The sequence below is a fragment of the Polistes canadensis genome, unplaced genomic scaffold, assembly GCF_001313835.1.
Source record: "Polistes canadensis isolate GaletaPanama2010 unplaced genomic scaffold, ASM131383v1 scaffold_0, whole genome shotgun sequence".
Lineage (NCBI taxonomy): Eukaryota > Metazoa > Arthropoda > Insecta > Hymenoptera > Vespidae > Polistes > Polistes canadensis.
The window spans coordinates 2,148,800-2,161,677 of record NW_014569547.1 but is presented as its reverse complement, the minus strand read 5'-3'; the positions used below and the strand labels follow the sequence as shown (position 1 = coordinate 2,161,677).

At 33.0% G+C, this 12,878-nt stretch overlaps 1 protein-coding gene across 1 annotated transcript in view; it reads right to left on the bottom strand.

The window, feature by feature from the left end:
* LOC106793116 (dystrophin-like) overlaps positions 1 to 12,878 on the bottom strand; it is a 339,379-nt gene that overhangs the window by 271,383 nt on the left and 55,118 nt on the right. Inside the window, exon 32 of the mRNA XM_014759810.1 lies at positions 3,170 to 3,411. Coding sequence (XP_014615296.1) covers positions 3,170 to 3,411 — 242 coding nt within the window. The remainder of the gene's footprint in view (positions 1 to 3,169; positions 3,412 to 12,878) is intronic.

Below are 12,878 nucleotides of genomic sequence, written 5' to 3'. Positions count from 1 at the left end.
TATATATATATATATATAATACCATTAAAATGTACAATTGATTTGTCTTTAAAGTTTACTTTTCTTTCAACTACAATGCACGTAATTATTATCCGCATTAATTTATTTCCATACTTTGTAAACCAATGTTCTGTTAGCCGTGTTATTCTATCGGATTTAATCTACGGATGAAATAAATATCAATTTAATACTTTCACCATATTAGCCTCTTGTGAATTCTTATATTACTTAGTCATAATTATACATTATTATACATTTTAACTGGTTTAATATTTATATATATATATAAAAATGCAACGCTATGTTTTAATAAAATTTTCTTCCATCGCGTAATCGTCCATTCGACTTTTAATTAACGAAGTAATTTTAATGACACTCGAAAAAGATGAAACTCTCCAAGGTGTATCGCTTGTTGCTTTCAAGAAACTTTCTTCATACTTTGCTTAACCTTTCTCAAAATTAGGATGGCTTTTACTAATCAAAAAACTACTCCCTCCGCCGGATTACTCCATTCGCCTTTTCACACAGAAAACAACACAGAAAACAACACCGAAAACATCTATTCCAACAGTATCAACTTTTTTAATATAAAACTAACATCTCTAGTAATATATAGTTATTTTTTTAGACAAAATTATCCCGTTTCTTCGTATTCACCTAATGAATTCTAAACTTTTGCCTGTAGTAATGTGATGATCCTAGGAGACAAAGGGTTAATACTTCTTTCTTTCTTTCTTTTTGTTTTGTTTTTGATCGTTATCAAGGATTTCATTTTAATATGGTCAAAGGGACTGATAAAAGGGAACGACTTGATACGTCATATAAAATGCGGTTTACCACACCCGCCGATGAAGAAAAAGAAAAAGTGAGAGAGAAAAAGAAAGAGAAAGAAAATAGAATTTCATTGGCAACTCGATTCCTGCTCCAGTCTCGTTACCTCGAGGGTCCCTCATCGCTTTATGCAAACAGCACAATACTTGTCAACGAGACAGCACATAGCCGGAAATGGAAGCAGGGAGAGATAGCTGTTATGACGTCCTACCAAGCTGCTACTGCAGTTCTGACTGTTGACTCGGCAAATAGTAAAAGCTCGCTTGTCGAACCGCTCCAACGCGAGGAAGAACCAACGGAGAAACAGAGATAGGAAAAGAATTGGTAGGGAAGGAAAGAAAGAAGGGAAAGGAGACAAAAAAAAAGAACAAAACAAGTCAAGGATGAAAATCACACATTCGTGACTGCTGTCTCTCTCTCTCTCTCTCTCTCTCTCTTTTTCTCTGCTCTTTGAGAAGTGTAACAATTCGCTAAATGCATAACACCGGCAACAAAACATTTCATCCTTAAAAAAAAAAAATGAAAAAGAAAGAACAATTTTTGTATCGTACCTTGACTCGTTGACAAAAGCAAATATTAACGCATATTTATTCTTCTTCTTTTTTTATTTTTTTTTTTAATAATAATTAATTATTTAATTATTTTTTTCCTGACAACCAACGTAATATCTAATACATTCTAATTTCTTTTATTAACAATGGAATATTTATTAAAGAACAGAAAAATAAAGGACAAAATTATTAACGTCAACGCGTTAATCGTCATAATATATCCTTACTATAAAATACAGATAGAAAATAAATGTAGGGTGGGTTGTTACGTGAAAGATTTCACCGAACGATCAGAATATGTCGAGGGTGAGAACGGGTAATTGAGTAACTCGATAAAATTGACCAAGTTATACAATCGCTCGCACGAATTCTCCTCCTTTTTCACTGTCCACTAGTGTCAACGCAAATCTAATTCCTGTCCTTGATAACCGAGCTCATGGTCACTACCAGTACAGAATATTCATTCGAATTTGCCCTCTCTTTCTCTCTCTCTCTTTCTCTTTCGTCAGATATGAGAGATTTTCTTTCATTTCGAACACGTTCACAAACTAAATAAGTCAGATATTAAAATACACTCATCATCCCTAAAATATAACACGTTTTTAATATAAAACAATGTAAAAAATACGAATTAAACAGACGAATTTTTATTAATTCGTATTAATCCTGATACAATACGAATTTATTCATAACATTATAATTTTTTGACTGAAAATAATTTCCGTTAAACAGAGAACGTATTTAACCCTGTTATAAAAGATTCGACTGTACTAAAGACAAAACCAAAAAAAAATAAAAAAAAGGATTAAAAAAGAGAGAGAAATTTTTCTGTTCATTTTTTAAGGATTTTTGTCCCTTTTAATCTTTTACTAAAAGCAAAAAATATGACGACGCGGGCCAAAGTGAAAGACGTCCCATCTCTCAACATATTTTTCGTCCTCGCATTCCGTACGACCATTTCTTGCATCCCCCACGCGACATTCCCTCGCAACATCCCCTTGGGCACGTCTACGGGCACGATCAAAACCAACCACCCCCACCCCAACCCTCCTACCTACCTTCCTACCTACCTACCTACCTACCCGTTGCCGCCACATTCTCGTCAGTCTCTTTCCACGTTTCCGTAATTTATGCGCTTTAATTAGCCGACACGGCCGCGAGGTAAGGTGGCCTTAACAGTACTACCTTTAACTCTCACTCTCAACCCCCCACCCTCCTCCTATTTCCTCAACCCAACTCCCACTTTTCTTCTCATTCACCCTTTTTGGTTCTTTTATAACTTACGCGAATATACACCAATGTCGGGGGACGATAAATTCCACGACTTTTAATCATATCTTTATTTTATATAACATATATGTATACATGTATATAACCACCGTTATAGCAACAAAATTGAAATTTTTCTACGAAAACAAGGAACGGAAAAATAAAGAGAAAAAGAGAGAAAGTAAAACGCACAGAGATAATAAAATAAAAAAAAAGAACATTCTCTTCTTTTATCTGGCAAAAGCTAGCTTTGAAGATTAAAGAACACGCGTTTTAAACTTTCAACCATAACTTATCACTTATTTCGAAGCTTCATTTATACGAGATGCAAATAATTATTAAATTTAACGATTATTTCAAACGAAATATGCGGGTTTTTTTTTCTTTCCTTTTTCCCTCTGAACGATAAAGGAAAAATAAATGGAGTATGAAACAGAAGGGTTGAGAGAGCAAGAGAGAGAGAGTAAAGGGTTACGATAGGTTCGAGTATACGTGAATATAACAATGGGTGATCTTACCTGAAGCACCGATTTATCGAATCCCGCAATAAGGGCGGAGGTTGGCGAGGATGAGGGCGAAGGTGAAGATGAAACTGAAGAGGCCGGGGAGGTGGAAGCCGAAGGGCTAGTAGCTGCAGGGGTCGTGGGTGTCGAGGGGGCAGGCGAGGGTGCAGGAGACCCTGCCAAACCCTGAGGGCCCCCTACAGCTGTACCACCCGACGACCCCGGTGCTCCACCACTTAGTACACTCCTTTCCACTTCTGTAATAAAATAAAACAAATGTCACATAATATATCAATTGTCAAGATTTTTCATTTCTTTTACATTTATCGTATCCAATGGGTTTTTTATTTTTTTTTTTTAATCATCTTTCGAGTTAGTCAAAAATAAAAATTCGTATCTTTTCTCTTACTGTTGTCAAAAATCAGATGATCGTTTGACGTATGTCCGAAATATATTAATTTATAAGAATGAACCGAAATAATATTCGATATTTCGCAAAAGTATTTGGTTATGTGTTGACAAGCAACGACCATGTGAATGAATCTTGACAGTCTCAAATTTTAGTCTTTTTTCATGGTAACATATATATAATATTTGTGTGTGTGTCTGTCTTTTTATGGCACGTTAAAATGATATATATCTTTCATATTATAATTCTCGTTGTGCCTTAACGGAAAAGCACGCGTGCAATTTTTCTATGAAAAGTTATAAAGTATCATTCATCGTAAAGTTGCGGGTAGATAAGTTATATTCATCTTCGAAAACGCGTCGCGCGTAACTCCCTCTCGGTCTCGCGGAAAAACTTGTAATTTTCCGGTTGGTTTTGCACCCTCCTTCGTATTCTTTCTCACGTAGGCCGAACAGGATGGATTGAGAGAACATAATGGAGGAAGCTGGCTGAGTTTAAGTCGATCCCGAACGAAAAGAAAAAAGAAAAGAAAAGAAAAGAAAAGAAGAAAACCTACGACGATAGAAGAGAAAGCTATCGGGGGCACGTACCGAATAAGGTGCGGTCAATTCATTGAATAAAAAACTTACTTTCTCTCATACTTTATAAGTTTGTCCTCCCTCATTTTTTCCACTTTTCTTTCTACTTTTTTTTTTCCTTTTTTTTTCGATCGATCGACATGAAACGATCCCAAACCAATAAGAACAATGACAAAGTGTTCACTCGGAATGGGTGCAAAAATTGTTGTCACGATTTTTAAATAAAAAGAAAAAACAAATAAACAAACAACGGGGGTGGGCTGGGGGAAACGAAGAAAGAAATAAAAGAGAAGAAAAAAAAAATACTAAATGAGGAGAAAATGAGAGGAAGGAAAGAAAACGAAAAGAGTACGAAGAATAATGAGTAATATCGCTGTTACACTTTGTTCTGTATTGCTGTCCCGTGAAAATTGAAAAGAAAGAAGAAGAAGAAAACAATTCCCTCGGTGTTACATTGTTACACTACTCGTCGAGTTTCAGCAACTAGAGTTTCTGAAACCGGTCTTCCGTGATTATGGTTTTCGTGTCTGTTCTCGCGTTGGCGCGGATTAATCTCATTAGCGATTATACGACGTGAGTTAGCGGTCTCAACAGTCTGTCCACCATACGATGGTATCTTCGTTTACACATTTACTCTTATCCCCATCCCCATCCCCATCCCCATCCTCATTCCCATCCTCATCCCCATTTTCTAAGCACATTCATTTCAAAGCACGTCGACAGTCAAACTTTTATCCTAAGCTATTCGACTCTTTTATCATTTTCTTTTTTTATCTTCACTCTCCACTTATGACCAGGGATCTTTTAACTTATTTGTCCACGAATTTTCCAAAAAAGTTACCAAGGGAAACAAAGAAAAGAAAATATAGAAAGAAATAAAAATGTGTTCTCGTGTATTATATACTGAACTTGGTAAAACAATTATACATCTACAAGAATACGATTTAATTTAATTTCTTTTTTTCTTAAGTTATAACTTTAACAAAAATATATTAATGTTTCCGTGAAACAAAAATCTATACTTATTTTTGTCTGTTAATTATAAGTTTGAAATATAAAATAAATAAATTAAAAAAAATGTAGCCTAAAGAGGATGGTACAGGCTCAATTTTATAAAAAAAGTTAGAATTCTTAGTAGGACAATAACGATGACAAGAGGAACAGGTGATATTACTTCTTGTTCCATCATCAAAATTTCTTCAACCCCCTCCCACATGTCTTATCTACTAACCTTTTTCTATCTTAAGTAAGTGCGTTTTCTTTCACGTAATAACACGAACTCAAGAAAGATATAAAAGGGTAACGCAACGGAAGAAGAAGAAGAAGAAGAAAGTACCTACTGTTCGGAAGAGAGAATGGTTTACTCGAGTAATTACTCACGTAGTCCGTGAGGTAAGTTCCTTGGTTAAAGTAGAAATAAATTCTTAGCGGGGTTGGCGATATTTCTTTTAATGCATTCGCCGAAAGTCTTGCGGAAGAAGTAATTCTTGCGACCAAAAAAAATTACTTTTTATTTTGGTTCTACCGAAACGTTTCTATTATCACTACTACTATTACTACTACTATTACTACTACTACTACTGTTCTATTATGATACTTCAACGAAATTTTAACAATAAAATTTAAAGCATAGTCCATATAATTGAATATGTTACCTGGTGGTTAAGTTAATTCCATAATCTTTAACTCTCAAAAATTGTACTTATACGATATTTGAATAATCAAATTCTATTCGTTAAGTATCATTTAAAAATAAATCTAAATATTACATTAGTAAAATATTCGCGTAATAATTAATCATTCATTTTTCGTATGAATTTTTTTCATGATTTATTATTATTATTATTATTATTATTATATAAATCATATCAAAGTTATTTCCTATTAACGAGATAACTTATGTGAAAGACGTAGGAAAGTCATCTTATATTTGATACCTTCCAAAGGGAACCCAACTTCAACCTGGATGGATTCGGAAATGTTCGTGTATTAAAGCATGAACTTAGAAAGTTCTGCCATAAGTTCCACAGACTTCCTAGTGAAGTCACTATCGTAAGGGATGACAGCCGTTACACCTTAGCATACATACTAATAAAGTTCGATCCACATTCTCACGGTTATATCTATTAAGTATTCTAAATATGCTAATAGATTGCTAAACTTCAATATTATCTGACGATGCATAATATGTTCATATTAATTTAAGATAATTTATGTGACTTGATAATTAGCGTATGTGATAAATAAACGATTAACTTTTTCAACGTATTACACATTGAACGATTAATTGATTTTACATAGTGACATTAATGAATTCGAATATTATCAAAGTTTCGTGTATGTCTTTTGCAAAGTTAAGTTTGATAAGGTTTGTCGTGGCAAATTTTTAATATCAATTTAACTGACATGAGATATATTTATTTATTTTAAATGAAAACACACACGACGTTACATACAGGATCAATTTGCAATATCTTGTTTAATTTGAGAAATATTAAATATAATAATGATCTCTTTTTAGATAGATAATAGGGCTTGAAAATAAGGACAAAGAAAAAGTTAGAAGAAGGATGCCAGGAAAAGGGACATTTGTAACACTTGTCGCTGCACCAGATGTCGAGAGGGAGTTATTGCTCTCATAATAGCGACAACAGCAAGTGGAATCTTTCCAAAGGAACACAATGAAGGAAATGCTATAACAGTCGCGACGTACTTGAATATACACATTTTTGTTTCTTTTTTTTTTTTTTCTTTCTTTCTCTTTTGACTTTATAAATAAAAATTTGATACACAATTTTTCTCACACAGACACTTTATAGGTGAAATATTTCCCCCCTCCCCAAAAAAATTCAAAGCCAAGAATAAAATGGGAATACCACAATGAATATACAATTGTTTCTTTACACAATAATTTATTATATATCTAAGTATTATACAATAAATTGAAAAAAAAAAAGGAAATATTAAAAATATTACAAATCGAAAAGGGGTCGGGGTATATAGTATAACGAAATATAAAAGATAATAGATAAAATCGAGTAGATATTTGCGTAGCTGACAATGAGATTATCAATGTGATCTTCCTACGACCATAAGAGGATATTCTGATTAAACTGATTAACAAGTGATTTTACTTACTTCCGAGTATCACTCAACGTGGTTCCCATATAATATTATAACGTTATAGGAAAAGGTTTCACTGTGTATATATAAATGAAATCAGAATAAAGAATAAAAAAATAATAAGAATATTTCAATTCGTAGAAAGGGTTGAATGCTCCTACGTCAAAGAAGGAAATAATATATATATGTGTATATACATTCCTTCGACATGAAAATGCACACGGAAATGAGATTTCCCTGAGAGCTATAACGGAATATGCGAATCACGTTGGAGTGACGAAAATTATGCCGTACATTGAGTCCAGATACCATAGAGAGAATACGAAATGACGAACTTCCAGACAGTCTGGAAATGTTTTAAGCGAACCCAACACTAGTAACTCGATTTTATGCGTCGTCTAATATATAATACCAAATATAGTATTCGCTAATAGATAGACGATTCGCATCAGATAATTATTTACAATCATTATTTATTAAATATCAATCAAATTTTATTTTTAAAACATATTTATTAACACTGTACAAAATTCTTTCACAATAAATTAAGATTAAAAATGAGAAAAATAATAAGAAGAAAAAGAAATAGTAGAAGATATTTTTCAACGTCCAGTAGTAACAGGACAGCACAATTCAGACTGAAATTGAAGTAGTAAAATCCCTTGTTAGCACTGGCATATCCGAACACGAGGAGTTTCCTCGAGAAAGCTCACGTGAAAAATAGGACGAAAACATCGATTCTAGCTGGTAGAAAAATGGGAATAGGAAAGGAGAGAGATAGAAAATACAAAAGAGACAGAGAAAGAGAGAAAGTGAGAAGGAAAACACAAAAGGTGAAACGACGAGTACGAGGTGGGTGAGTGGGTGGGTGGGGGGGAAGAGTGGGAGGCTTAAGCATTCGTCAGTCGTCCTGTCTAGAAAGGATAAGCGATGTGACAGACAGTGCGAACGGAATTGGGTAAAATGAGACGTCTTATTTTTAGTGACGAGAAGGCATCACATCGAGAAAAAAAAAAAGAAAAAAAAAAAAAAAAAGGTATTCCCAGAAAGAAGAAGGAAAATGGCCACAGGGGACGTTTGCGGTGTTGGCTTGGAAGAAAACTACGACTACGACTACGACTACGACTACAACTACGACGAGACCATTCGTCGTCCGCAGTTATGCGAAGGAGAAACTGATAGATTGCATGCCATCACCCACTGACACTCTTCCACCATCTAGCAAACCAGCAAAGGGCAACAACAAGACGATTATACTTTGGAAGAGAAAATGAAGAAAGGAATTCCAAGTCACACACCACTTACACATTCCTTCCTGTTTGCCCTTCTTTTTTTTTCTTTTTTCTTTTTTCTTTTTTTCCTTCTCCATATTTGGCACATGCAAATAAAAATCATCATAATATTTTCTCAGGGTTGCGTATGATATCAAATTTAGTAGATATGTCATATTAGGATCAATGAAGATGTCAACCCAGTTCACCCTTAGAAACTATCACGCTCAAGAGAACGAATTAATCTGGCTTCGCCCAATGCGAAGGACGAAAGGGCCGAATCCTCATTCCCTTCTCTTCTCTTCTCTTCTCTTTCATCCTTCTTCCCTTCCTCCCTTCCTTCCTTCCTTCCTTCCTTCTGTCCTACATTTTCAATGTAATTGAATCTCTCGTCTTTGCCAAGGCAATTATTCCACCTTCCATTTCTTCCTACTTCCTTCTCCCTTCAGATACTGCCAATAATCCCTGGAGGCCCTTTCTAATACCAAGCGAAATTAATCTGTTCTTTCTACGGTACACCATTCTTGTCAATGAGAACAAATAACGGGAATGCTACATTTTTTTTTTTTCTAATTCTTAACTAATAAATCATAAATAAATTCTTTTTGTTCCCTTCCCCCCCCCCTCCCCCCTCGTAAGAAAAAGAAAATAAAATGAAACCCTGGTTATATTTCTAATCGCGTAATATAGTCGTACTCTAATTACTTATCAAATTTTTGTCTATAATTTCACTTAAATCTTAATAAATGATTTAAAATAAAATAAAATACAAAATTTTATTTAATTCTATTTAAATAATTAAACAATTAACTTTCTAGTTAGATTACAACTATCCAGAAATGTAAGAAAAATTATCAATCTAATTTAAACGCGTTAACAATCTCGTAATAATAGAAATAAAATAAAAATAAGAACGGATTGTATATAGTTAGCACGAGATTTAAGGTAGAACTTTAATCTAACTAATCAAACTGATACAAGTGGAATTAGAAGACCAATTAGGTTCTATAAGCTATCGAGGATTAACTCGAAGGTTCGAGAAGGTTCCTAAAGATCCTAAAATAACTGAATCGTAAACGAGTCTTTTATTCTATCTTTCTTTTCATTAAAAAGAACGAACAAACACGTGATTTAGAATTGTTCGTTGACAATAATTTATCAACAATAGTTTAGACTAGTTTGCACCTTCCCCCTCCCCCACCGCCCATCTAATACACTTTGTGCATCGTCTATTATTAGGATAAATCGCACAAAGGACAGCCAATCGGATGATAAAACGTTAAGTTAGCCCCGGTACCTCGGTTATTTTCAAAGATGAACGTCGTAGAAGAAAAAGAAAAAGAAGAGGAAGAAGAAGGAAATGTGGCGAGGGGGAGGGGATAGATTTTAAAGGTAGAACAGCCGCCAACGAAACTCCATTAAACCTGACGATATTAGGATAATAGGATTGCTTTTATTACGGTGTCCTCGAACAAGGATTTCTTTTTATCAGCACGAGACACTCCCTTCTTCTTATTCTTATTCTTATTCTTATTTTTAGAAAGAAAGTGAGAGAGATTAAGATTGGTGAAGGGCAAACTCAACGGCTGGATAAAAAAAAAGAGAAAGAAAGTATAGTGACGAAGGATAAAAAAAAAATAGATGCGGTCGTAGACAACACTTTCTTGTCATCATGCGTAATGAATTGAAACTCTATATACCTATTTGACAGTTTAAGTATATCAGTTATATTATATCATAATCGATAAAGTAAATTGTCGTGAAACAAAAATGTAATATATTTCTTGTATTATAAAATTAAATATTATATATATAAATAATACTCTTATAGTAAAATAAATTATTCGAAATAATAATTAAACAATATCAATAATTATATATAACGATAATTAAAGTAAACCGAAGAAAATGTTAAAACATTGAATGTTGGCGAATTTAAAATTTCCAATCTTCTCTCTTCGTTATTTTTCCATTATATATTCATAAGATATTAGTTAGAAAAATTTTTCTTATTTCTGTCTGTTTCTTTAACCAAGCCCCCCATCACCGTCCTATTTTATAATCACGGGATCCAAAGAAAACAAAATTTTAAATCAAAGGTAATTGGTACCGAGAAAAAAGATAAAAGAAAAAGGAAAAAAAAGATAAAAAAAGATTTGCCCAAACCTCGATTATGTTAATTCGAGCGCTTGGTAGAAAAATCGGGAGAGCGTTAAATAAGAAATTAACATGAAAGATTCTAAAACTCGTGATACATTAGCATATTCATCAAATATTTATTAAGACGCTACTGCTGTTACTGTTGCTGTTCATGGTGTTGCTTTCGAGCATCCTGTCGGAGCATCCTTCCGAAAACAAACGGGCTAACTGTGAGATGCAAATGAAACCTCCTGCTAGACATAGTTCTATGTAGTGAGAAGCAACGATGAGCATCGTTTACAACATCGAGACACATTAACGGAAACCATTCGAAAACTAAATTACAGAGATATACCATAACTACCATAATTAAAATGAAACGTAAAAACACCTTAGAGAAAATTTGTATACATTAAACATTGTTCCAATATTATAAAACTAATATCGTAAATAATTAATTTTACTTTTCAAATTAATTAAACATGCCAATTTTTTTCTTTTTTTTAAGAAATACGTCGGGTTGTTAGAATTTTATTTATTTATTTATTTTTTATCTTATTTTTCCTAGACCCACCACCCTACGTACGTACATATATACAGGATCCTAGTTATTTTTCAAGACTAAATGTAATCCGAAACGGAAACGTTCCCAACGTTCATTTCCATTTCCGTTGCCATAGATCATTCTCGTTTTCTCTCCGTGCGAATATTACTCGACGTTCTATGCATAATTCAGAAATGCGTGTGTCATCGTCGATACCATGGAAAACGATACAACCTATAGCTATGCATATGTTTACCGAGAGAAAGATATATATATATATATATATATATATATATATATATAAAGATATATAGATAGATAGAGAAATAGTGAAGAAATACGAGTATCATCCCTTTTATATTTCGTATGCACTCGAACGATTTTCTGGCCTCTGGCCAACTGACACGAGAAAAGAAATGTGACGTCCTTTTTACTTTCCATCTGTCTCTATCATTTTTATCAAAGAATGCCATCTTTTATAATACGCCACGTGGTGACATCGAATAAAAAAAAAATAATCTCATATAAATTTGTTCATACAAATAAAATACGAAATGAATATTATAATTAGGATTTTACGTGCATCATGAAACGTGCAATCATATTTTATCCTTATCGAATATTTTTCAAATCTTTACTAATATTAAACTTATTTGAGTTATCACGAAATTGAAAAGAAAAAAAAAAAAAACATATTTCCACGTGTCTTATTCTCATCCCTGAGGAATAAGAGAGAGAGAGAGGAAGAGTTTAAGTATCAGACATACTTGTATAGCAATCGATGCAAGCTTTTCTACTACTACTTATATACACTATCGGACAAAAGTTTGAAACAACTTGTCGATTGAAAAAAAAAAAAAAGGAAAAAGAAAAAACTCTAATATGCCGATAAATTTTCAAATGATCTATCATCGTTATATCGAACGTAGAAAAAGTTGAATTTTATTTTCGAAAAGAAAACGTCAATACTTTATTGAGTTTATAAGTATTCTTGTTAAAAAATAAAACTACGCGTCCAATTTGTGAAGTGTAATAATATTTGGAATAAACTTTTTTGAAATGGGAGCAAAATTTTGATGAGTATCGTTAAAAGTGTATATATTTAAAATACACTAAACTAATTTTGTAATTGCACTTATCGATATCCTTTAGAAAAAATTCTCAAAAATAGGGCCTACTTTATTTTTTTCGAGCACTGAAGTAAACGAATATTCCAAACTTTTGACGGATGGAGTATATAAATATATACATATATATATAATATGTATGTACATAGACACCGTCCACGTAAAATCGTATCTACTATAAAGGAATATTCGTTCACTTGCACACTCTGGTAAATAATTAACCGTATAGCCAGAACTCGAGTGTTCACTCCTCGAGTGAAGGATTCACCCTCGTTGGCAGACGCAACCCAACCAAAGATACTCTCATACGTATTCCTACCTCTTATTCAAATTATCGTCCACGTATCAACTACACAGTTTATATATATATAATATTAATATATATTTAAATATATATGTCTAATTATTTATTACTTTTATATGTTATTTATATGCACACCACAATACAATATTATTTGGTATTCTAATATAATGTATCTGAATCGTGTGTGTGTGCACTAATTTTAAAATGTATTATTACACATATCAAAATA